Genomic DNA, 27,130 nt, shown 5'->3' with positions numbered 1-27,130 from the left:
CCACCTCCCAGCCTCAGAACGAGACCCTGAAGGAAAAGGTGGATCCTGTCACATTGCTCCCTGAGTAGACATCAAAGTTATTTGGCAGAATGCCTCATCACCAGAACTTTCCAACTTTGCTGGTGGTGAGTAGGGCACTACCTGTGAGATCCTGTACAAACACTTGGTCAGTCTGCACACTGCCCTTGAAGCAGCTGCTGGGAGAGGTGGGGGGGGGGGGGAGCGCAGGAGCTCTGATGTGGGGAATTGAGACTGTCACACATAACCTTCTGGAATATGTCTTTGCAAAAGACATGTGGAGAGAGATGTGATAATGGGAACTGCAGATACTGGAGAATCCAAAATAACAAAGTGTGGAGCTGGATGAACTCAGCAGGCCAAGCAGCATCTCAGGAGCACAAAAGCTGACGTTTCGGGCCTAGACCCTTCATCAGAGAGCATGAAGAGACCCTCTCTGATGAAGGGTCTAGGTCCGAAATGTCAGCTTTTGTGCTCCTGAGATGCTGCTTGGCCTGCTGTGTTCATCCAGCTCCACACTTTGTTATCTTGGAGAGAGATGTGGTGGTTTTTGTGGAGGTTCATCCAGAGCTTCTCCATGACAAGGGATTCTGTGCTCAATGGGCTGTTCCCTGGCATACATGCCAAGACAAATATCAACAGCACCTGGATGACTATCAAGTCAGTGAAAGACACTCTTTGGTCTGCCAGACACTTGTTGGTCTTCCAAAACAAGGAGCTGACCGCAACCGAGTGTTGCAGACTGGCACATTCCAAGGTCCAGGAAGTACATGCTGAGGGACACACTAAAGCTTGGGCAGCTGCTGCCAAGCCACAGTAGGGAAAGACCACTGCCTGAGGTTTCCCTGCTGAAGATAAATGGGGGTCCATTCTGTTATCAGACCCTGCTAGTGCCTCAAATGAATGCAAATGCAATCTTGTATATGTAAGACAGGTCTGTATTTGGACAGAGTGAAGCTCCAATGTTTGTTGGGTTCCTTGATATGCTACTGTATGAAACCAAACTGCATTTGTGACAATGTGTATGTACATAAGATATTTTTATAAAAATTATATTTTTGAATTTAAAACAAAAATCAGCAACAAACCAACAGATGAAAGGCAAGTCTATCCCTGCCTATAAACGCATAGCTTGTGGCTATAATAAGTGAGATTTCTGCTCCTCAGTCATGGGATGTTCTGTCCTTTAGATTGGCCAGCAACTCCAGGGAGGAGGCTGAATGGGAGCCCAAGCCCCGAAGATCAGGGGTTTTCTGAAATACGCAAGGGGGCAGCTGCAGCAAAGGTTATGTGCTCTCTGTTCATTTGGGCAAGGGTGAGAGGTGGCCACCTGGCCTGAGAAAAAGGACATCACCAGAGAGTAACACCCCATTTTCATAGATACGTACAGCATGAAAAACAGACCCTATGGTCCATCTATCCATGCTATGCTATCCTAAATTGATCTAGCCCAAATCTGTCTTAAACCCTTCCTATTCATGTACCCATCCAGGTGCCATTTAAGAATTATAAAAACAGATTCCCACCTGACTGTTGATGCTAGCCATGTTATGATGTAGGCAGCTTAATATGGGGCAGTGTTGAGCTTTTAACCAGCTCCATTGACCTTAACTAGTTATTACCTTTGGTGGAGTTGACTGCCAACTTCTGCACAACCCCATCCCATACCCACAGGGATGGAGTGAGAAGCTGGTGGGTACCACGCACCACCCCACCCCAGCCAAAACAAACAAACAAAAAAAACCCCCCAATAATACAAATATACTAACATATGTACTCTGGCCAGCTGATTTTTTTTTTTTAAAAAAGAAATGCATGGTTTCCAAAAACCATGGGAGCAGGGTGGAAGGAGGTCATGTTCAGCTCAAAGTACAGGGCACAAAGTACTAAAATCAATAACAGTACAATCGATTAAATATATATTTAGTTTATTCAGAACAAAGACTGAATTCTGTCACAAACTGCTTGCATTTCATATCTTCAATTGGAATTAAGTGTTAATGAATTTCACAAAACACATTTATGTTATCAAAGTATGAGGAAAAAAAAAATGGTACTAAAAGCTTGGTCAAAGAGATAGGTTTTACAGAGTGTCCTGAAGGAGAGGTGTCAAGAGGGAAATATAGAATTTATGGGGTAATTGGGCTAATAGTACAGGGGATGCTTCAAATCAGAGATATATATAAAGGAAGTCAGAACTGAAATACACACTGCCACAAAAAAAGGAAAAAAATGATAAAGTGCAATTCTTTGTGTATTTTATAGATATTTCCTTTTCTATAAATAACATTTCTCTCCTGATTGAGCAAATATATTTGCTCAGTTATTCAAACAAGAATAAAGTGCTTGAGATTACAAATACAAAAAATATTCAATTATAGCATTGTTTACAGCACAGAAAGATGCCATTCAGTCCATCAAGTCTATGCCAATTCTCTGTCAAAGGGTGATCCAGTCAGTTGCACACTGTCAGAACAGCCCTACAAAAATTTATTTCCATCAAGACCCCATCCAAACTTCCATTTGCCTTCCCTAATATCCACTGGACATTAACCGTGCACAAAGTTCCCCAGACCTCCATGCTGCAGCTTGATGTAGTCTTTCCCATTTAAATGGGATGCAGCTCCTCTAATCTTCGTGCCAAAGTGGGTAAGCACAATGTCCCCCATTATATTCCATCTGCCAAGTTTTTGCCCACTTAATTTGCTTATATGCCTCTATAGATTCTTTGTTATCCCTGATAGTTGCCATCTCACCTATGTTTGTCTCATCTGCAAACTTGGCAACATTCACTTCCTTAAAGTCATTAATATTTTACTGTGTAATTGAAATCAAAAATCATCCTCACATTCCTCAACTGCATGTCTTACCCAATATCAGATTGGTTCTCCCTGATCACACACATCTCGGACCATCACTCTTGGATGGAACATTTTTTTTGTTTCTTACCCAAACCCAGTCACATACCAGTCTGTCAAATCTTGTGTCCCAAAGGGGTTGATACCCTAGGTTCCCCAAGCTTGTAGATCACAGAATCCCTAAGGTATGGAAACAGGGCATTCCACTGACTGCCTAAACAGCATCCCACCCCAACCCAGCCCCCTACCCTATGTTTCTCATAGCTAGCTAACACACCTAACCTGCATATCCCTGGGATTTAAGAAGCAATATAGCATGGCCAATCCACCTAACTTGCACACCTTTGGTGATTGTGGAGGGAAACTATGGCACCCAATGGACACTCACACAGACGTAGGGAGAATATGCAAACTCCACACAGTCACCCAAGTGTGGAATCAAACCTCAATTCCCAGTACTGAGAGCATGGAGTGCTAACCACCGAGCTACCATGCCACCTGTTACTGAAAACCCCACATTTCCAGAACTGTTGGCATCTGATTAGCAACTGTTTGGAAAAGTTAAAATGACGTTCAACATGTAGACAAGGCAGAAGTATGCAGGAATTCCATTTATCTTCAGAACTGTTTCAGCAAGGCAGACACTTTACACATTCCTGAATGATCCATCACATCCTGTAGCAGAAATACTGTTTTTGCTTTTGATTTGAGACGGCAAGTGTTTATAGGATACAATTGTCACAAGAATTAAAATAATTATGAATTCAGCAAAAAGGAGAGAGATTGCAAGTGACCATCGATTTCTTGTATAAACTTCAGCAGTTTTCGTTTCTGCAAAGAAATGGAAAATGACCATTGAACTTTGTAGCAGTAGTTTCAGTACATTTTTAAAAAAAATACAAACTACCAGAACAAATTAACCATATGTATGCATTTAGTTTAAGGTAATTTTGTTCTGACAAAAAAAGTTGAAAGACTAAAAACAGGAACAAATTCAATTGCATTAACACAGCACTTAAGTGTTGAAAAAACATCCCAAGCCACTTCAGATTGTGAGTTGAACCAAAAAGGTATTTTTCATTTATGGTGGTTCTCATGATTTAAAGCACTTTATAGCTAATGAAGTGCTATCGACGCTTGGTGACTTGTAATTTAGTAAATTCAGTTACCAATGTGCACATAGCAAGCTCCCACAAATATGATTAGATGATGACAACTAGATAATTAGTTTTTCTTAAAAATGTTGTTTGAAGGATAACAACCAGCAGCACTTTGGGAATAACTTCCCCAGATCTACTTCACGAGTGCGCCATGGGATCTTTCACACCTGTAGGTGAAAACAGGCTTAAAAAGGGGCTTTAGCTTAATATCTCATCCAAAAGACAACGTTTGACAATTCTGCTCTGAGTATGGCACTGGGCTATCAAGATTTACTGCTCCAATTTTTTTTTGAGTGGATTTGAATCACAACCGTCTATCACAGAAGCATGACTGACATCTGCAAAGAACTATTAGGGTGCATTGGAAAAGACTCACTGAAAGACATTTGTTTAAAGAGTATTAAAGAGAGGGGGAAATGGAGTGGAGATAACAGGTAGACCTAGACGGAATTCCACTAACAATGGGCATGAGGAATTCATGGGCTGCCAGAATCAGGAGCAAAGCAGAGGAATGGAGGGACTTAAAACAAGGATGAAAGTTTTAAATTGGAAGTGCTGGGTTGACCAGAAACAAGTGAGCAAGTAAGGGAGAGATAAGAACATGTCATGAATCACTAACTACAGAGTATTAAAAGGAAGCTTGACATAAATGAGGAGTGCACTTGGGCTTTGTCAGAAACCAAAAAAATGCAATTCAATTTATGAGCGGCTACAAACTGAGTGAAGAATATTAATAAACCAAGAATTGTAAGGCAAAAACTAAAAACTATGCAGCTGTTTAAACTGCTTGAACAGAAAGTGATATGGTACAAAAATATCTTTCTGAAATAGAATTGAAACTGGATGTTTGTTTCTCTGTAAACCCAGGGTGGCTTCAGCATCTAAGAATTGAAATATCCCCTGCCAGCACTAACCACCTGAACTCAGTAGAAAAACCCAGGTGGCTTCCTTTCATAGGCTCAGTTAATGAGACATAGAAGACCCCATCTACTAGAGCACTCCTATCTCAATCCTACATCTGCAACAATGGCCTGAAAAAAGGAGCAAACAGATTGTCAGCAGAATCATTTTTAGCTCCTATTTATCTCTGATAAAGAGCCCAGAGGAGGACAGATGTCCAGCTCAAGGTATTCTTTACTTTAATGTCGAGCAGTCAAGATGTAGGTGTTTGGTATTATATTACAAAAACATTTGGGAGGTTGGGAGTACGAACCACGTAGGATACAAGGTTAACTTACCTACAGAAAGGCCAAATGTTCGAGAAAATAATTGGTGTAGTACATTATTCATTAACTTAAAGGTATAATTCAAACTTCTATTGGAATCAGTAATTTCCAGAATACTGCACAATGAGTATAAGCCATTGTCACTTTGTTGGTAATAAGTCTCAGACTGAGCAGAAATATCCTCATTGTCTTCATTGTACCAAGACACATATGCCTTGGGATAACCTTGAGATTCAAATCTGAAAACTGTCCCAGATGGTCTTAGTTGGATGTATAAGTCAGGTTCTTTGTAATATGCTGGAGAATAAAAACAAACAAATCAATTGAAGTTAAGAAATAAACTAGACAACAAACAAAGAATTGTGTTAATAACTGGAATTAAACAATGCAATTAAAACTTTAAAAATGTTCAACGTTGTTAATTCCAAGTATAAACATACCAAGGGGCAGTGATCGCTGCTACAGTGGTCATTTTGGAAAGCTATTTAATTTATAACAAATGTAGCTGAAAGTGGAAATCCTACAACATTCAGCTAGCAGCTGTCGAACCAAGAATTATGAAAGGAGTGTAAAATGCTGACCAGTTATTAACAGGTCAGTGAAGGGCATCAACAAACATGAGTGAATTAGGGATGGAGTAGGGCACCCTGCCCCTGAATGGACTGACCATTCAATTAGGTCATGGCTGATCCAATTGCAGCCTCATCTCCATCATTCTTGCCCATGCTGAACCTTTCACCACAAACATGATCATTAAAGTTATTTATACAACTGCTGATTTCATTGTGTCTTGCACCTGCACACAGACAACCTCGGTGCTCAACCAGTAACAATTTAAAGAGATGAGCAGCTCAAAAAAAAAACAACTTTGGATTTCACCGCTTCTCCAGAGTGTCTCTGGATTAGCGCCTTCCTTCCCAGAATTGAAAGCTTCTGGACTGATTTCTGGCTCAAAGTAATCTGTAAGTGGGGAAACGTAATTGAGTTTTAGCAAATAGGATCTGATCACTAAATCCACAAGATTTACAAGACTATTGAAGCACATACTTCATCTCTGCCTCCTGCCTTTTGTCTCTTCTCCATACCCACTTGCCCCTGGAGAAGAAGTTCAACTTGTTGCTGGCGTAACATGCTCTGGTATCAGCTCAAATCATCATCATTGTTCAGCTTTATGCTGAATTCTTTATTGTCAGTGGGTTTATCATTTATGAGGAGGTCACATTTCAGCTGGATCCTGGAGATATCCAAATACAATTAGCTTGTGAAACAGCCAACAGGCATGGCCATCCACACTGAGATGGGAGGTCGTCAGGAATAGAGAGAAGAGTTAGACCAGAGTTTGGGTCATCTTCCTGGAATGTAGGGTATGCCTTAGACACAGACCCACTTGGCCATCTGGAAAGGCTACGAAGTAGGATTTTAATTTACAACTTCAAGGAACTAAAATAAACACAGAAATAAGTACCTGCAAACATTAGGGACATAGTGCCCCAGCCACTTCCTACAGTGTCACTAACAAAGCACTTGTATTGTCCAGCATCCTCTGGTTTCACTTGGCTCAGTTTCAGTGAAGCATTCCCTCGCTTTAATTCTTCCATGAATAAGCTTGTTCTCCCTGAATACTGGGAGCTCTGGTGACTCAGTTGCTCCTTTCCATAATAATAGCTGTACACAACTTCCTCAGTCTCAACACGTTGCCAACTGATGACCAATTGTTGTAGTGATGAAGATCCATGCTGAACAGTAAAGCTACATCTTAGCACAACGTACTGGCCATAGACAGCAGTGACCAGTGTGTCTGGGGCATGGACATTAAACTCCACTGTGAATGAAGAGGAATAGATTAGTAATAGCATGCTTTCAAGATCTTCTTAAAACTCATGGTCAAGTATTTATTTTGATGGATTGTTATCTTTATATAATCATAAATAAGTCACCTAGCAAGAAAATATGTTGGTAGGAAAACTTCCAGTCATTATCTGCAACTTCAATATCTTGAAGAGATGGAGGGACATATTGAGCAGGGTTTGCGAGGGGGATGAAGGGAAATAGATTCAGGAGCAGTCCCTGCCCCTAGACATGGTGCCCCTGACTCCAGATTGGCCCATTCGAAGGGGAGCATGGGCAGTGACTGACAACTGAGCAAAGACCCGGCCAACATGCGGGGTAAGCTCCACTTCACCAGCCCCTGCCCTATTTACCCCTTCACTGCCAGCTGAAGTCACAGTGCACTTCAGAGCATGTGTGGGAGCTGACTTGGCATCCTGAACAATCAGTCTGATGGTTAAAACTTTAAAAATTAAAACACAGAGGCAAGGGAGGATAATAGAGGATAACCTCTATTTGCTTCAGCCATACTTTACTGGATATCCAAAGCTGAAAGTCAATAAAATGTATAAGCCTTAATGCAATACCCATATTTGTTCTAATACCACTGGGGGAAATCCCAAGAGCTGTTTAAATGCCTGGTAAAAAGGACACTGGGAAGCACAGCTGCTTGAACACTGACTTCAGTTCTGGGGTATACTTTATGAATTCAACCCAAGGTGAGAGAATGAGAGTCTCCTTTGTAAAGGCATTATTGGAACAGCTTGGAGCACCTCACTCCAGTTCCCACTGGGCATGGGAACTGAACATAAAATTGTCCCTAAATTGGCAATTCACTCAAAAGCCCATAAAATGACTGAGGTTATTGCAAGAGGGACAAATCAGTCATTCAGGAGTGAAGGTTTGAGATTAGGCTGGAGATCCATCACCAGAGCAACAACTTACTTGTGAAGCTGGTTGTACACCAAAGTGTTCTATACTGATTGCATTGAAATGGAAGACTTTATATAGTCTAGAAAGTCAGCATGTCAGGAATTTTTCCATAGGCACTGCTTCACTTCCAAAGATGCTGACTGACCTGAGTTCTTTTCTTTCCCCACCCCGGCCTCAGTTCTGCCTTATTTCAGATTTTTCACATCTAGGGTACTTTCCCTTTATGCTTAACAGGGAAAAAAAGGTACTTCAAAACACCCCCTCAAAATACAAAATTGACAAAGAAACTGCCTCCAACTTAAATTAGAAATGTAAAAGAAACAATGGGGTCAATACAGATACTTTTCCTGTAATATTTTGGTATTTTTCAGTTTCATGTCTTTTCTGTTCATGCAAAAACTCCCACAAATTTTATAAATTAAACATATTATTTTGATGGTTTGCCAAGAGATGTAGAGGACACTAAATTGCATTGATTATTTATTAAAATAAAAGAAGAAAACCAGTTTGATTGAAGATCTTACCAACAGCTGAACTGTATCCAATTGTCAGAAAAATACCAAGCAGAGTTCTCAAAATACTTTGATCACTTCTCATAATACGCTTTGATCTCCTTCTCCCAGAATCTGCTGAAACATATGATCAATATTAGTGGAAACTCACTTATTACAACAAGACAATTTGACTGCCACTGGACTTTATTTCCACACCTGCTTTCTTGGAGGTGGTTCCAGTCAATTATCATCGACAGTGGTTTGACAGATAACTTGAAGTTAATCAGTTTCAAATACTCCTTGATCACAGTGGGAAAGACAGTATCTGTGGAGAGACAGCAAGGCAATGTTTCAGTCTGGATGACTCAGATGAAGAGGAGTCATCTAGATTCAAAAACTTTAACTTGCTCTCTCTCCAGGGATACAGCCTGACCTGTGGTGATCGCCAGCATTTTTTTGTTTTCTGTTCAGATCCCAGTATCTGCAGTAATTCACTCCTTCAAATATTTCTTGGACTTGCCCAATAATGTCCCGATCAATTAATTTGGATAGAAGTGACTAAAAACAACAACTACAACCTCTGGAGCTTGACTTGTCAGAGAAGATGCAGGTACGAAAGCCTTGTGTATCACAGGTCCATGTTAAATCACAATCCCCAAACCAGTGCGACATGTAGTCAATACCTACCCTTTTGGAATTTCTGGTCCTGACATGTAATGACTAATGTTACTTTACAAAATACCAACAGTTTCTATGTCCATTACTGTGAATTTACTCATTAACTTTCAGAACAGAACACAGCAGACATTGAGATATTTAAAAGAGGCTTCGCAGTGGGGTTAAATTTGTATCAGAGACAGTAGAAACTGCAGGTGCTGGACCATTGAGCTTTTAAGTCCTTGAAAAACACCCATGACCGACCACTACAGGAGAAATTGTGACTTTGTGCCATAATGTCCTCCAAGTGCCTGAGTTAATGAGAACCAGTGCTTGGTTCAAGGATTGCTTTGTTTCTGCTTATTCTGACTGCCTTGACTTGATACTGAATTTAAAAATAAACACAGCCATTGGTCAAGTGATAGTTTTCATTCAGGTCTTTATTTCATGGCAGCAGAATGTCACCAGTATTCTCAATGCCAGCCATACTTGCTAGTGATCAACCCCTTTGTTTTCAGAAAACGCTCACATACTGTGGCAAGTGCCATTCATGCCACACAAATGTTGGCATGTGACCATTTCCACTAAGAGACCATCTAACCACCACCTCTTGAGACTCAATAGTGTTACCATCGCTAATGCCAGACTATCAACACCTTGGGGGGGGGGGGGTTACCATTGACCAGAAACTCAAGTTAACTAGTCACATATATACAGTGACAACAAGAGCAGGTCAGAGGCCAGGAATGCTGTGGGGAGTAACTCACCACTGACTCCCCAGAGACTGTCTATCATCAACAAGGCACTAGTCAGGAGTGGGATGGAATGCTCCCCAGTTGCCTGAATGTTGTTGGAGCTGCACCCACTCAAGAAGCTTGACACTGTCCAGGATAACACCCACTTGATTGGTATCACACACACACAGACACAGACACACGCATCCACCACACAGTGCACACTGTTGCTGAGCTTATCTACAAAGATGCACCACAGAAATTCACCAAAAATCCTTCAACAATATCTTCCAAACCCATGACCATTCCCATCTAGAAAGGCAGATGAGCTCCAGCCATTCAAGAAGGCAGCTCAACTCCATCTTCAAGGGCAACTAGGAACCGGCATTATTGCTGGTCCCACCAGTGACACACATCTCACGTGGGAATGTGCCAAAATGTTAGTCATGCTGGCACATCAAGGTGGAATTTATCATGACTCATCGCCATATGGTGTATTAGAGAGTCCACTGCGTGGAGAGTCACATGAAACAACCACGAAACCCAGTGGGTCACTCCCCGAAACAACGTGTCACCCTGGGTTCAGTGCCATTCCCGGGACAGCCAGCATTCCCCTCTCTAGTCAATCCTTGCCGCAAAATAAAACAGACAGGGATAGGTTTGGCATCACCAGGACCGGGCCCCATTGCCCCCCCACTCTTTCCCAGCTCTCCCCTCCCCGCCACCCCCGGCAGCAGCTCTTCCTAAACTCTACCCGCAGCAAGTTCCCAACCCGGGGAGTATCTGCAGTCCCGATCCGGTCACGGCAGCACCCCGACCACGGTCTTACCTCTCGCCCCCACCGCCTGAGCTCCGCCACTCCACCGTGTTTCCCCTTTTACGCCAAGAAGTGCCTTCACACGGAGTGAAGTTGACACTAATGCTCCAGCGCTGTTTATACCAGCAGTGACGACGTGATATGGGCGGGAATGGAATATGCCTAAACAAGTGCTGATGTCATGGTTTCAATAAGAAAAACAAGCGGAATGTTATTCATATATTATCTATATTTGTTTTAGAGATAAAACAAAATAAAACTGCAGAAGCTGGAATCCAGATGGACCAACATCAGGCTGTAGGATAACAAAGTGTGGAGCTGGATGAAGACAGCAGGACAAGCAGCATCTCAAGAGCACAAATGCTGACGGTTCGGGCCCAGACCCTTCATCAGAGAGGGGGATGGGGAGAGGGTTCTGGAATAAATAGGGAGAGAGGGGGAGGCGGACTGATGATGGATGGAGAAGAAGATAGGTGGAGAGGAAAGTATAGGTGGGGAGGAGGGGAGGGGGAGGGGATAGGTCAGTCCAGTCCAGTCCAGTCCAGGGAGGACAGACAAGTCAAGGGGGCGGAATGAGGTTAGTAGGTGGGAAATGGAGGTGCAGCTTGAGGTGGGAGGAGGGATAGGTGAGAGGAAGAACAATTTAGACAGGCGGGGACGAGCTGGGCTGGTTTTGGGAAGCAGTGGGGTGGAAGGGAGATTTTGAAGCTGGTGAAGTCCACATTGATACCATTGGGCTGCAGGGTTCCCAGGCGGAATATGAGTTGCTGTTCCTGCAACCTTCGGGTGGCATCATTGTGGCACTGCAGGAGGCCCATGATGGACATGTCATCTAAAGAATGGGAGGGGGAGTTAAAATGGCTGGCAACTGGGAGGTGCAGTTGTTTGTTGCGAACCGAGCTGAGGTGTTCTGCAAAGCGGTCCCCAAGCCTCTGCTTGGTTTCCCCAATGTAGAGAAAGCCACACCGGGTGCAGTGGATACAGTATACTACATTGGCAGATGTGCAGGTGAACATCTGCTTAACATGGAAAGTCATCTTGGGACCTGGAATGGGGGTGAGGGAAGAGGTGTGGGGGCAAGTGTAGCACTTCCTGCGGTTGCAGGGGAAGGTGCCAGGTGTGGTGGGTTTGGAGGGCAGTGTGGAGCGGACAAGGGAGTCACAGACAGAGTGGTCTCTCCGGAACGCAGACCAGGGTGGGGATGGAAAAATGATTTGGGTGGTGGGGTTGGATTGTAGCTGGCGGAAGTGTCGGAGGATGATGCGTTGTATCCGTAGGTTGGCGGGGTGGTATGTGAGGACGAGGGGGATTCCTCCCACTTCCTACAGACAACGGGGGTGGCCATGGGTACCTGCAGCACCTCCTCTTGCTTCCAAGAGGAGCTCGAACAGTTCATCCACTTCACCAACACCTTCCACCCAAACTTCAAGTTCACCTGGGCCATCTCCAACACATCCCTCACCTTTCTGGACCTCTCTGTCTCCATCTCAGGCAACCAGCTAGAAACTGATGTCCCCTTCAAGCCCACCGACTCCCACAGCTACCTAGAATACACCTCCTTCCACCCACCCCCCCTGCAAAAATTCCATCCCCTATTCCCAATTCCTTTGCCTCTGCCGCATCTGCTCCCAGGATGAGGCATTCCACTCCCGCACATCCTAGATGTCCACGTTCTTCAAGGACCGCAATGTCCATCAAGGGCCTCCTGCAGTGCCACAATGATGCCACCCGAAGGTTGCAGGAACAGCAACTCATATTCCGCTTGGGAACCCTGCAGCCCAATAGCATCAATGTGGACTTCATAAGCTTCAAAATCTCCCCCTCCCCCACTGCATCCCAAAACCAGCCCAGCTCGTTCCCTCCCCCCATTGCATCACCAAACCAGCCCAGATTGTCCACGCCTCCCTAACCTGTTCTTCCTTTCACCTATCCCCTCCTCCCACCTCAAGCCGCACCTCCATTTCCTACCTACTAACCTCATCCCGCCTCCTTGAACTGTCCGTCCTCCCTGGACTGACTTATCCCCTCCCCACCTCCCCAACTATACTCTCCTCTCCACCTATCTTCTCCTCTATCCATCTTCGGTCCGCCTCCCGCGCTCTCCCTATTTATTTCAGAGCCATCTCTCCATCCCCCTTTTCTGATGAAAGGTCTGGCCCCGAAACGTCAGCTTTTGTTCTCCTAAGATGCTGCTGGGCCTGCTGTGTTCATCCAGCTTCACACTTTATTATCTTGGATTCTCCAGCACCTGCAGTTCCCATTATCTCTGAGGATGTAGGAACACAGCAAGGCAGGCAGGATGTGAGGAAGAGAGGTAACACAGTGTGGAGCTGGATGAAGACAGCAGACCAGGCAGCATCAGAAGAGCAGGAAGGCTGATGTTTTGAAATGGGAGCGGGGAAGGGGCACAGAAATAAATAGAGAGGGGGTGCAGTGAAAGAAGGTGGATAGTGGAGTGGATAGGTGGGAGATAAGACGGACAGGTCAAGGAGGCAGAGATGAAGCTAGTAAAGGTGAGCGTAGGTAAGAAGTTGGGATCGGGATGGGTTAGTAAGGAGGGAGGAGTAGATGGGTGGGAGAGAAGACAGACAGGTCAAGGAGGCGGGGATGAGAGGGGTGGCTGGTCTAGGGATGAGGTCAGGGGTGGGGAGATTTTGAAGTTAGTAAAGTCTGTTGAGACCATTGGGCTGTAGGCTCCTACGGCAGAATATGAGGTGCTGTTCCTCCAGTTTCCGGGTGGCATCGTTGTGACACTGGACGAGGCGCAGGATGGACATGTCGTCCAAGGAGTAGGGGGAGGTGGGTTGATTTGGTTCGCAACTGGGAGGTGTTCTTGTTGGTATTCTGTCTGTTTGGGGAAGGTCACTGAATGACACTTATTTTGACGGGAATGTTACCTGCACCTTGTCAGCCCAAGCCTGGACATCGACCAGGTCTCGTTGCATTTGAACATGGACTACTTCAGTGTCTGAGGAGTTGTGAATGGTACTGAACATTGTGTATTCAACAGCAACATCTGCACTTCTGACCTTATGATGGAGGGAAGGTCATTGATGAAGTAGCTGAAGATGGTTGGGCCTAGAACACCACCCAGAGGAAGTTAGGCAGAAATGTCCTGGAGCTGAGACAACAGGCCTTTAGCAACTAGAGCCATCTTTCTCTGTGCCAGGGTATGAAGAAACTAGTAGAGAGTTTTCCATCTGATTCCCACGGAGTTCCAATGAGCTCCTTGGTACTGCACTTGGTCATTTGGTGACTTGATGTTGAGTATGGTCACTCTCAGCTCAGCTCTTGAGTCAGTCAGTTTCAGGTGAGTAACGTTTTATCATAATTGGGAAGGGTCAGAGTTTTCAGTGTTTAACTAATACAGAATTGACCATTGATCAATATAAATCCACCAATGAAAATAATCAGAATCTCAAATCCAAAACTAAAATTGTGGTTTACTGGACAGCAGTGATATTCATATTTAAGTCCAGACCCTTCTGCCTATCAGGTCTATGTAATGGACTTGAAACATTTGCTCTGTTTCTCTCTACACAGATGCTGCCAGACCTGTTGACTTCCTCCTAGTCTATCTCCATACTTCCACGCTCAACCTTTTGCATTCGTCTCAGAAACAGAAATATGGTTCCCCTTTCAACACCTTTCACCCCACTAGGCTCCATATTCAACACAATATCCTTCACTCTTTCCACTACTTCCAGGGTGATAGTATTTCATTTCCTTCCTAATGTTTAATTTCTTTCGTCCCCTTGTCCCTCCCATTCTCTTCAGCTTCCTGCAACCCTCCACCCTCATGACCTTAAGAACCCTTGCCCCCACATCCTGGCTCCTCTGTCGTTGATGTTTAGAATCCAGAAGAAGAGAATAACCTTGGTGAATGAGGCACTCATTTCAAATGGAGGACCAGTGTGACCAGTGCGATCATTTCAACTGTTCCTTTTTAATTCCCTGTCTTTACTAATCTGTCAGTTTGTGACTGATTTAACAAAGTTTTAAGAAGTTCTGTTTTATATGGAAAACTGGGGCATGTGATCAGTACAAACACTTGCCTCATTCCATCTGACAAACCTAAATAAAAGCCAGTGCCTGCTACCCAGAATTGCCCTGATACCTCAGGGTGTAAAATGTGTATTTTTCGGAGAAAGCAATCTAACCCGGAACGAACATCAAGTTGCTACGGAAAAGGATGGGCATTACGCCAGAAACAATGAAACCTTCAGATTTATGATCTGCAAAGTGAACAGTAAACTTTGACAAATCAGCAGCTGAATAACGGCAAACTGCTTCAGGCCCACTGCCCCCTCCGTGGACTGTCGTAGGCATGTTGTCGAGGTGCTGGTGTTGGACTAGGGTGGACAAAATCAAAAATCGTGTAATTTCTGACTTTGTTGTAGGTGCTGAGTGATGTCTCCAGATGAGATTCAAATTCACATCTCTGGAGCCATGAAAGATAATGTTTTGATGAATTTTATTTTAAGCAGACTCATTGATTAATATTAAAGTGATGTTGCCTTGTTCCTCTCTGGCTTTTTATTTTCCATAACACTGTGAAATCTGTCTGTTATTCTGGCCTCTTAATCTGTGAAATATTTGATTTTGTTCAAAGCTTCATAAACGTTGAGATTATGATCATAGAATCAGTTTAAAAAGAGGAACAAGTTGAAAAATATTTTCCACAACCTCTCACTAACACAAATAGAAACAAGGTGAGTCAGTACAAATGTGCCAGATAGTGTTTGCAGCAATGAAGTTATGTTGAAAAGCTTACAAAAGCAAGCTCAAAAGAAGAGGCCGCCTGTGGTGCAATGGTAGCTTCCCTACCCTTGGACCAGGGGCCCAGGATTGGATGGTGAGAAATTTGTTAAATGAGCTTAAGAAAATTTTCTTTATCAATATGTACATGTTCCTACTGGAGAAGGAGCAAAACCTGAGCTTCTCTTGGGTAATAAGGCAGGGGAAGTGACTGAACTGATAGTAAGGGAACACTTTGGGTCTAATGATGATAATTTTATTTGTTTTAAAATAGTTATGGAAAAGGATAAGCCATCCATAATATTTTAAAATGTTTTTAACTGGGGTAAGGCAAATTTTAATGGTATGAGACAAGAACTTCCAAAAATTGATTGGAGTAGATTCTCCACAGGTAAAGGGACATCTGTGGGAGGCTTTAAACGTGAGATAACAAGAATTCAGAGTCATTATGTCCCTATTAGAGTGAAAAATAAAACAGGTAGAATTAGAGAACAATGGATGAATAAAGATATTGAGGTTCTAGTCAAGAATTAAAAAAAGAATCAGATATTAGATATGAACATAATAAAATGTGAGGCTGGATGAACACAGCAGGCCCAGCAGCATCTCAGGAGCACAAAAGCTGACGTTTCGGGCCTAGACCCTTCATCAGGGTCTAGGCCCGAAACGTCAGCTTTTGTGCTCCTGTGATGCTGCTGGGCCTGCTGTGTTCATCCATCCTCACATTTTATTATCTTGGATTCTCCAGCATCTGCAGTTCCCATTATCACTTAGATATGAACAACTGGGTTCAAATGAATCTCTTGAACAGTATAAAAGTATAAAGGGTGTAGGGCATTCTGAAGAGGGAGATCAGGATGGTAAACAAGATATGAGGTAACCTTGGCAAATAAAGTCAAGGATAATACAAAGAGATTCTGCAAGTATGTGAAGAGCAAGAGAACAACTCGAGAGAGAATACAGCCCCTTAAAGATCAATAAGGTTGTTTTTGTGTTGAGCCTCAGGAGATGGGAGAGATATTCAATGAATATTTCACATCAGTTTTTATGTGGAGAAAGAAATGAAGGCTAGAGAACACAGTGAAATAGATGTTTTGAACCAGTTCATGTTACAAAAGGTGAAGTGCTGGAGATCTTAGAAAATACAAAGGTGGATAAATCTCTGGTACCAGATCTGGTATATTCCAGGACTTTGTGGGAAGTTAAGGAGGAAATTGCAGGCCTGAAGCAGAAATACTTCTTTCATCTGTAACCATGGATGGAGTGCCAAATCACTGGTGAATGGTTAACGTTGTGCCTTTGTTTAAGAAGGGATATAAGGAGGAGTCAGGGAACTACAGATTTGTGAGTCTAACTTCGGTGGTGGGTATGTTGTTGGAAGTAATTCTGAAAGATAGGATTTACTTGCATTTGGAGAGGTGAGGAATGATTAAGGATACTCAGCATGGTGGTGAGGGAGAGAAATCATACCTCACAAACTTGATTGAGTTTTTTAAGGACTCAACCAAGAAGATTTATGAAGGCAGAGCCGTAGTCATTGTTTACTCGAACTTTAGTAAAACCCTTGACAATATTCTGTATGGTAAACTGATTAGGAAAGTTAGATCACATGAGGTTCAGAGTGAGCTCGTCAATTGGATACAAAATTAGTTTAATGGCAGGAGATAGACAGTGAAGGTGAAGAGTTGTTTTTCGAACTGGAGGCCTGTGACCCAGTAGTGTTCCATAGGGATTAGTTCTGGGTCCACTTTTGTTTGTCATTTATAGAAATGATTTAGAGCAGAATAAAGAAAGCATGGTTAATTTTCAGATGACACCAAGATTGGTGATATCGTGGACAGTGAAGAAGGCAATCTCAGATTGCAAAGAGACCTTGATCAATTGGGTCAATGGGCTGAAGAAAGGCAGATAATGTTTAATTTGGATAAATGCGAGATATTGCATTTTAGGTAAAACATACAAAGACAAGGCTTATACAATTAAAAATAGGGCATTGGGTAGTGCTGTAGAACAGAGAGACCTAGGGGTTCACATGTATAATTCTTTGAAGTTTGCATCACAAATAGATAAGGTGGTTAAGAAAGCACTTAGTATGCTTGCTTTCATTACTCAGTCCTTTGTGTATGTGAGTTGGGATGTTATGTTAAGGTTGTGCAGAACATTGGTGAGACCTCTTCTGAAGTACTGTGTCCACTTCTGATCTCCTAGTTATAAGAAGAACATTACTAAGCTGGAGAGGGTTGAGAAGAGATTTATCAGGATGTTGCCAGGAATGAAGTGTTTGAGTTATAAGGAGAAGTTGGGACTTTTTCACTGGAGCGCAGGAAGTTGAGGAGTGACTTATAGAAGTTCATAAAATTGTAAGGGGTTTAGATGCAGCAAATGGCAAGTGTCATTTCCCTAAAATAGGGGACTTCAAGACTCAGGGGCATATTTTTAAGGTGAAAGGAGAAAGACTTGAAAAAAGACACAAGGGGAATTTTTTTTTTCTTACACGGTGAGTGAATTGTGTATGAAATGAACTTTTCGAGGAAGTGGTGGATCCAGGTATGTTTAGAACATTTAAAAGACAAGTACACAAGTAAGAAATATTTGGAGGGATATGGGCCAAGTGCAGGCAAGTGGAACTAGTTTAGTTTGGGATTATGGTTGGCACAGACTGCATGACTCTATGACTATGACTATGGCTAAACCTCACCTGCTCTAGAGCTGTGTCAAACATTGTTGAACAGGTTGTTTAGAAAAATAGGAAGAGACAACAAAATGTGGAGCTGGAGGAACACAACAGGCCAGGCAGCATCAGAGAAGCAGGAAAGTTGACATGTCACATTGGGACCCTTACCTCTTAATTAAAGGAAGCTCTACTTTCACTTTCAAAGAGTAGAGGGACCTTTACTCTGTACCTACCCCAAGCTATACCTATCCTGGGATTGTTTGAAGGGGACAATATAGTGGACACTTTACTTTCAATTTAAAACAGTAGCAAGAGCTTTACTCTTATCTATTCTGTGCTGTAGCTGTCTTGGGAGTGTTTGATGAGGCAGTGTAGTCGAAGCTTTAATTCCAATTTAAAAGAGTGGAAGGAGCTTTTACTCTGTATTTGAAGCCCTGCTGTCCCTGGCCCAGGAGTTTTTGAAGGGGACAGTGTATAGGAAGGTTTACTTTCAGCTGAAAAAAATAGTCGAGAGAGCTTCACGTTTGGTTTAATAGAGTAGAAAAACAAGCAATAAGTGATTGCTGCTGAATTTGGGTGTGGGAGCCTGCGAAGGAGACAAACCTCCAGGAAAGCACAGGAAGAGGAAGGGGAAGCAATTTAACATTCTCTAATGGGATCCCTTGATAAGTTAACTATTTTCCATTTTATGTATTATCTATTCATTTACTGATTTGTCCCTAGTCAGATTACATTCTGATTACACAATGGGATGGCTACAGTTCCACAGGAATCCTATCAGGGATCATTCCTCGCTGAGTTCGTTAAGTCCATATATGTAGTGTGGCTTCATCTATTTTTTAATCACAAGACTATTACCACACTGGCTGACTAAATATGAAACATTACCTCATGTCTTTCTCCTACTTTTATCCCATGGCCCATTACTTCTGTCAAAGTAACCATCAAATGTCCGTCTGAGTGCTTCAATTGAACCCTCCAAACAATGCATTCCATAACTCCCTCAGAGTAAAAAGCAACTTTTCCTTACTTCAGAGATAACAAGGTGTGGAGCTGGATGAACACAGCAGGCCAAGCAGCATCAGAGGGGCAGGAAGGCTGACGTTTCGGGCCTAGACCCTTCTTCACTCTTGTGTCTTTTGCAGATCACTTTAAATCCATGCCCCCTTAACCATAAGATGTGGGAGCAGAAATAGGCTCATCAAATTTACTCTACCATTCAATGAAATCATAGTTGAATTGATGATCCTCTTCTACTTACCTTCCTTTTCCCCATAATCCTGGGTTCCCTTACAGGCTTAGAACCTGTCTATTCCTAACCTTGCATATACCCAACAGCCCAGTATCGACACCCTCTGTAGTAAAGAATTCCACACATTTACTACCCTTTGAGAGAACAAATTCCTCCTTACCTCTGTTTTAATTGTTGGCTCTTATTGAAAAATGTAAAATGCAGGGCTGTTGTGGTAGCAAGAACTAAGATGCTGGAGCCAGAGACAACTGAACAGGGAGCCGGAGGATCACAGCAGGCCAGGCAGCATCAGAGGAGCAAGTCAAGGACTGGAACATTCCCCCTCCGGAAAAAAGATCAGAAAATCCCCTCAACCACATCCCTCACACCTGCTCCTCACGACAAAAGCAAGGATAGAATCCACCTTGTCCTCACATATCAGCCCACCAACTGCATTATTCTCCACCACTTCCACTACCCACAATCCAATCCCACAACCAAAGAAATATTTCCTTTCCTGCCCCATCTGCCTTTCGTAGCGACCACTCTCTCCACAACTCCCTCGTCTGCTCCATGTCCCAAGACCCCCGGCACCTTTCCCTGCACCCACAGGACTTGCCCCTACACCTCCCTCCCCTGACCCAGCCCCCTTGCCTCCATCCAAGGCCCAAAACTAACCTTTCATATCAGACAGAGGTTCACCTGCAGATCTATCAATGTGGTCTACCGCTGCTCCCAATGTAGCCTCCTCTACATCGGTGAGACCAAGCGTAGACTCAGACCGTTTCGTGGAGCATCTGCACTCTGTATATGACAAACAACAACATCTTCTGGTGACAAACCATTTTAATTCCCCCCCTCCCTCCCTGGGTGACATGTCCATCCTGGGCCTCCTCCAGTACCACATTGGCACCTCCTGCAAACTGGAGGAGCAGCTCCTCATATTCCACCTTGACAGCCCACAGCCCAATGGCCTAAACATGGAATTCACCAGTTTTAAAATCTCCCCACACCTGGCCTCATCCCACATCCAAACATTCCTCTCATCCCTGCCTCCTCGACCTGACACAACTTGTCTATCTTCCACCCGCCTATCCACCCCACCCACATTACTGACCAATCCCCACGACCCCCTACGTACACTCACCTATCACCATCCCACCTACCTTCCGCAGCCCCACCTCTCCTCTCTTCTATTTATTTCCCAGCTCCCTTCCCCCTCCCCCATTTCTGAAGAAGGGTCCCGATCCGAAATTCCAGCTTTCCTGCTCCTCTGATGCTGCCTGGCCTGCTGTGTTCATCCAGCTCTACACAAGGTTGTCATGGTAGGTGATTTTAACTTTCCCTATCTTGACTGGAACTCCATTAGTGACAGCGGCTTGGATAAGGGGAGTTTGTGAGGTCATTGAGTTATACAGCATGGAAACAGCCCCTTTGGCCCAACCTCTTCATGCTGCCTGGATAGTATTTTTGAAACAATATGTAAATAATCCAACAGAGGAACAGACCATTCTAGACCTGGCATTGGAGAATGACCCCACCCACATGATGGCAGATTCAGGGATGGAGCATTTCGGGAACAGTGACCATAATTCTGAAACTTATGTCACTGAAGGATAAGGATTAGAGTAGCCCTTGGGGGGGTATTAAATTGGGAGAAGGCTAACTACGACAATATGAGGCAGGAAGTGGGGAATGTAGAATAGGGCAGCTATTTGAGGCTAAATCTACATCTGGCCTGTAGGAATATTTTAAAAGCCAGTTGATTTAGAGTTCAAGACCAGCATGTTCCTGTGACAATGAAGGATAAGTATGGCAAGATTCAGGAATTTTGGATGAGAAGACAAATTGAGAGTTTAATCAAGAAGTAAAATGAGGCAAACATTAGGTTTAGGAAACTGAAGATGGACAGAATTCGTGAACAACACAATGATAGCAGGAAAGAACTCAAACAAGGAATTAGGAGGGAAAAAGGGATCATGAAATATACTTGGCAAACAGAACTAATGAAAATCCCAAGGAGCAAGCGGATACCAATAGAAAGGACAGTTCCATTCAAGGACAAAGGAGGGTTTTTATGTGTGGAACCAGATAAAGAGTGTGAGGTCCTTAGCATATACTTTGCTTCAGTATTCACAACAGAGAAAGACGTGATGGATGATGAGTCTTGAGAGGGTTATGTTGATATTCTAGAGCGCATCAATAATATGAAAAAGAAAATGCTGCTGGGTGTTTTGAAAAACATTAAAGTAGCCAAGTCCCAGGGCCTGAAGGGATATGTCCCAGAATGCTGAAGGAGGTGGCTGAGAAAATTGCCAGGGCTTTGTATGAAATCTTTGCATCCTCTACAGTTACAGGAAAGGTCCCGGAAGACTGGAGAGCAGCCCACAGTGTTCCTTTGTTTAAGAATGGCGACAGGATAATCTGGGAAATTACAGGCCAGTGAGCCCTACAAAGTAAGAGAAATTATTGGAGAAGATTCTGAGGGATAAGGTTCACTCACATTTGGAAAAATACTGACTTATCAGTGATAGACTGCTTGGTTTTGTGTAGGATAATAAGGAGTAGAGGTGGATGTACACAGCAGGCTAGGCAGCATCAGCGGAGCAGGAAAGCTGACATTTTGGGGTCTGGACCCTTCTTCAGAAAAAATAGGGTCCAGACCCAAAACATTAGCTTTCCTGCTGTGTTCATGCAGCTCTACACCTTGTTTGCTCAGACTCCAGCATTGGCAGTTCCTACTATCTCTGAGATGGTTTTGTTTGGGGTGTCAGTTTCAAAGTTGGTTGAGTTTTTTTGAGATAGTGATCAAGATGATTAATGAGGGCAGGATGGTAGATGTCAAGATCGTAAGATAAAGGAGCAGAATTAGGCTATTTGGCCCATCTAGTCTGCTCCACCATTCAATCATGGCTGATATGTTTCTCAACGCCAGTTTCCTGCCTCCATCTTCTCTATGAAGGTAAAATATTGTTCACTTACTGTTTTTCAGGCCAACCGCTAGTCACAGTCTATCCTACCTAGTTTTGCTCTCGCTCCATTGATGTTAGCTCTCCACCAAGTGATTTTAATTACTGATTATTGCATGTCATTCTGCATCACTACCCTGAACTTTAAAACCCAATGATCGCTGTCTCCTAAATATTCCGCACTGACAGTCGATCTCCACGGCTCGGACGTGGCTTGACCGCTTTCTGCCTGAGCTCCGCTGGGTCCGCCTTTAACACTCCAGCCCTGTTTACGGCAGCAACTCCGCTGTGTTCCGGGAGGCGTTGCAATGTGCTAAGTTAGCCACGTCGTCATGGTTTTACTAACAAACGTAAGCGGAATGTTAGAGAAATAGAAGTTGCTGGAAAATGTTGAGCAGGTCTGGCAGCAACTGTGAAGAAAAAAAAATGAGTTAACGTTTTGGGTGCGGTGACTCTTCCTTGAAGCAGTTCTGAGGGTCACCGGACCCAAAAATGTTAACTCTGATAATAAAATGTGAGGCTGGATGAACACAGCAGGCCCAGCAGCATCTCAGGAGCACAAAAGCTGACGTTTCGGGCCTAGACCCTTCATCAGAAAAAGGGGGATGGGGAGAGGCTTCTGAAATAAATAGGGAGAGAGGGGGAGGCAGACCGAAGATGGATAAAGGAGAAGATAGGTGGAGAGGAGTGGGAAGGTGGGGAGGGGTTTGGTCAGGCCGGGGAGGACGGACAGGTCAAGGAGGCGGGATGAGGTTAGTAGGTAGGAAATGGAGGTGCAGCTTGAGGTGGGAGGACGGGATGGGCGAGAGGAAGAACAGGTTAGGGAGGCGGGGACGAGCTGGGCTGGTTTTGGGAAGCAGTGGGGGGAAGAGAGATTTTGAAGCTTGTGAAGTCCACATTGATACCATTGGGCTGCAGGGTTCCCAAGTGGAGTATGAGTTGCTGTTCCTGCAACCTTCGGGTGGCATCATTGTGGCACTGCAGGAGGCCCAGGATGGACATGTCGTCTAAGGAATGGGAGGGGGGAGTTAAAATGGTTCGCTACTGGGAGATGCAGGAAGTGCTACACTTGCCCCCACACCTCCTTCCTCACCCCCATCCCAGGCCCCAAGATGACTTTTCATATCAAGCAGATGTTCACCTGCACATCTGCCAATGTGGTGTACTGCATCCACTGTACCCGGTGTGGCTTCCTCTACATTGGGGAAACCAAGTGGAGGCTTGCAGACCACTTTGTAGAACACCTCCGCTCGGTTCGCAATAAACAACTGCACCTCCCAGTCGAGAACCATTTTAACTCCCCCTCCCATTCTTCAAACGACATGTCCATCATGGGCCTCCTGCAGTGCCACAAGGATGCCACCCGAAGGTTTCAGGAACAGCAACTCCTATTCCGCTTGGGAACCCTGCAGCCAATGGTATCAATGTGAACCTCAAGCTTCAAAATCTTCCTTCCCCCACTGCATCCCAAAACCAGCCCAGCTTGACCCCTCCCCCAACTGCATCCCAAAACCAGCCCAGCTCGTCCCCATCTTCCTCTCACCTATCCCCTCCTCACACCTCAAGCTACACCTCCATTTCCTACCTGCTAACCTCATCCCGCCCCTTTGACCTGTCCTTCCTCCCTGGACTGACCTATCCCCTCCCCACCTCCCCACCTAAACTGTCCTCTCCACCTATCTTCTCATCTTCGGTCCGCCTCCCCCTCTCTCCCTATTTATTTCAGAACCATCTCCCCATCCCGCTTTTCTGATGAAGGGTCTCGGCCCGAAACGTCAGCTTTTGTCCTCCTAAAATGATGCTTGGCCTGCTGTGTTCATCCAGCTCCACACTTTGCTATCTTGAATTTTTCCAGCAACTTTGCCTTTGTTCAGAGCAATATACCCTCTGCTGGCTAAATGTGAAACACCATTCAGAGGAAACAATTCTGGAACAGAAACAGAAAGCGCCGAACAAAACCAGAGGTTCAGGCAGCTCTGGATTTGAAACATTAACTCTGCTTTTCTCCATGTAGCTGCTGCCAGATCTACCGAGATTGTCTGAGATAACACAGTGTACAGCTGGAGGAAAACCGCAGGCCAAGCAGCATCAGAGGAGCAGGAAAGCTGACATTTCGGGCCTAGTGTGCTGGTCTTTGTTTTTACTGCAGAAACCTGGGAATAGACTGACCACTTCCGAGGCTGGGGACAGAATCCCCGCATATCTTGGATTTTGGTTACCAGAAAAATCACCAGCTCTGAAAAATTACAGTGGAAATGTATAACACTCAGAGAAGAAGGCACGAGAGTGAATCCAAATTTATGTTTTTTTTAAAATTCTCTGATGTAAATTTTCTTTAAAAATGGACACTTTACTGGACTGGTGACATAAATGTCAGGTGACTACAATGTCCATGAAGTTGTGCCCAGCAGTAACCAGATGATAAATTTAGACATTATCCTCATGGATTGTGACAGTCTTTTTATTGGATAGAAATTCCAGCCAAACCCACAGAAAAGGCCAAGGAGGTGAAAGGTCAACTTCAGCCACAAGCAAAGGAAACCCATTAAAAACCATTCTGACCGAACAATCGTGGTGAATCAAAAAGTTGCAGGAGAAACTCAGCAGGCCTGGCAGCATCTGTGAAGGAGAAAACAGAGTTAACGTTTCCTCCAAAGGACCTTAAATGTTCTGAAGCTAGGTCTTTCACAATGAAGATTTGGAATCCCTGCAAAATTAAAATTATTTCCATTGAGACAAATTGTATTTTTGTGACTCATATGATGTCAGTAGTGGCTATGAAGTGAATTGAGTTAGCTTTGTCACACGTACTCATGAGTACAGTGAAAAGTTTACAATTTACCACTTACAGCATCATCTTAGGTACAAGGTACCTGGGTACAAATTCTTCAGGCCACGTTACTCAGAAAATAATTTTTAAAAATAAAGAACTAAAATGTGCAGCATTACAAATCATAGGAATAAATTAGAAAGAGAGAAATGAGAAGTTCAGAACAACAATCTCTCTATTCCAGTTCACACTGGCCTTGACCTTGAAGCTGGGAGACCGCTCTGGGATCACATGAGAACAGACGTCAATGCTGAAGCCACACCAGGCTGAAAGACCACCACTCAGGCCAAGGGAACACCTCACTGGGTCCACACTGAGGCTGGGTGTCTGAGGCCAAGAAGAAAAAAAGAGGACAGAGAAAAGGAGGAAAAAAGTACAAATGTGGAAAAAGAAAGGCAAAAGAAACAGAGGGAGTGGACCAGCTCCAGCTGGAACATACTTCCGTGCCGCAATTTTAAGCTTCAAAGCGTGAGATGTGTCCTGACCACATCTCCTATTGATGCGCCACAGGGGCTTTTGAACACTTCCTGCCTGTATTTTTACCTCATTGTTTTTACTGTTCTAAACTTGCCGTACATTCAAATTCAATATTATGGTGTAAATACTGTTGAACAAAGTTTATTTTGGAGACAACACACAGTGTGGAGCTGGAGGAACACAGCAGGCCAGGCAGAATCAAAGGAGCAAGGTCATATTTACATCATGTTTCAGTGAAATATGGATTTTTTTCAGGTTGGGACCCTTCTTCAGAAATGGAGAGGGGGAAGGGAGCTGGGAAATAAATAGAGAAGAGTGGTGAGGCTGCGGAAGGTAGGTGGGATGGTGATAAGTGAGTGGGGCAGACAGGCGGAAGAGAGGATGGACAGATTTTGATTTGTTCAAGACATGGAATCTTGTGGCTTTAATGCATTAAGTATGTGAGACTGCATACTTGTCCAATGTTTAAGTAAGAAGTGTTCAAATGCCTGTGTTAGATTGAAACATAACACTGGCGATCTGGCCCCAATCCCTGCACACTGTCAGTTTGGAAGCTCCTCTTGCCAGTTTTCTCAGGGTAGGGAAAGGAGAAAAAGCTCAAAGGCTGCTTGGCCTGCTGTGTTCATCCAGCTCCACACTTTGTTATCTTGGATTCTCCAGCATCTGCAGTCCCCATTATCACTGATCAAAGGTCCCACCAGGAGGCAGCAATCCACATTCTAATCTTTCAGGTAGGAGTCCAGAATACAGTTTTAATTTAATTTCCAGAATTAGATTTAGAGAACACGGATTCAACCTAGTAAAGGAAAGCTCATCTAAACGAACGACCAACACATTAAACAAAATAACGCAAACAAAAAACACAAAAACTACTTTGTTTTTGCAATACTCCCTCACATCGTCTCATCCTGTGCTTCCAATGTTGAACAGACTCAAGCACTCGAGTTGATGGTACATGGAAAATGTTTATTGATAGTCACAAGGGCAATAAAAAGAGAAGCAATAAACGTATACACGCTCACTGGGCATTCGTTAGTTCAGTTGGCTGGAGAGCTGGTCTGTAAGGCAGAGTGACACCAACAGCATCAGTTCAATCCTGTACTGGCTGAGGTCACCTTCCGGGTTCTGCCTCCTCAACCTTTCCCTCTTCCATGTGGTGACCCTCAGGTTAAATTTGCCACAGTCATCTGTCCCTAAATGTGAGGGGTAGCCCTTGATCCTCAGGGACTATGATGACATTATATTATACATTCAAGTTAAAGCGCCCATTGAGACTCATATAATAGCACTGAAATTTGCACTTCAAGTACGCCACTTTAATTATAGACCACAAATATTGACACAGGTTATACAGGTTAGTGAAAAGTGTAGCTGAAATGAACTGTTAGTCTTGCCTTTGCATTTTCCACTCAACTGTTTTTGTCCGTGATGATCCTGGGACCATTTAGTACAGACAACTTCATTCAT

At 43.8% G+C, this 27,130-nt stretch overlaps 1 protein-coding gene across 3 annotated transcripts; it reads right to left on the bottom strand.

Moving 5' to 3' along the window:
• Nucleotides 1-1,977: 1,977 nt before the first annotated feature.
• Nucleotides 1,978-22,607, bottom strand: LOC125464856 (CD276 antigen-like). 3 transcript variants are annotated; one of them, XM_048557702.2, is made up of 5 exons: nucleotides 22,370-22,607; nucleotides 8,547-8,651; nucleotides 6,728-7,084; nucleotides 5,275-5,559; nucleotides 1,978-3,707 (listed from the first exon to the last, which is right to left on the bottom strand). In XM_048557702.2, the coding sequence occupies exons 2-5, from the start codon at nucleotides 8,617-8,619 to the stop codon at nucleotides 3,523-3,525; spliced, it is 900 nt and encodes a 299-aa protein (XP_048413659.1). In that variant the 5' UTR covers nucleotides 8,620-8,651; nucleotides 22,370-22,607; the 3' UTR covers nucleotides 1,978-3,522. The 3 variants fall into 3 exon arrangements, with proteins under 3 accessions (XP_048413659.1, XP_048413658.1, XP_048413657.1); XM_048557701.2 differs by lacking the exon at nucleotides 22,370-22,607 and adding an exon at nucleotides 10,737-10,994; XM_048557700.2 differs by lacking the exon at nucleotides 22,370-22,607 and adding an exon at nucleotides 10,737-10,993 and having other exon boundaries at nucleotides 8,547-8,648.
• Between the last annotated feature and the right edge of the window lie 4,523 nt (nucleotides 22,608-27,130).

This window comes from Stegostoma tigrinum, chromosome 24, assembly GCF_030684315.1.
Source record: "Stegostoma tigrinum isolate sSteTig4 chromosome 24, sSteTig4.hap1, whole genome shotgun sequence".
In the NCBI taxonomy this organism is placed as follows: domain Eukaryota; kingdom Metazoa; phylum Chordata; class Chondrichthyes; order Orectolobiformes; family Stegostomatidae; genus Stegostoma; species Stegostoma tigrinum.
This window is presented reverse-complemented; position numbering and strand designations above follow the sequence as displayed.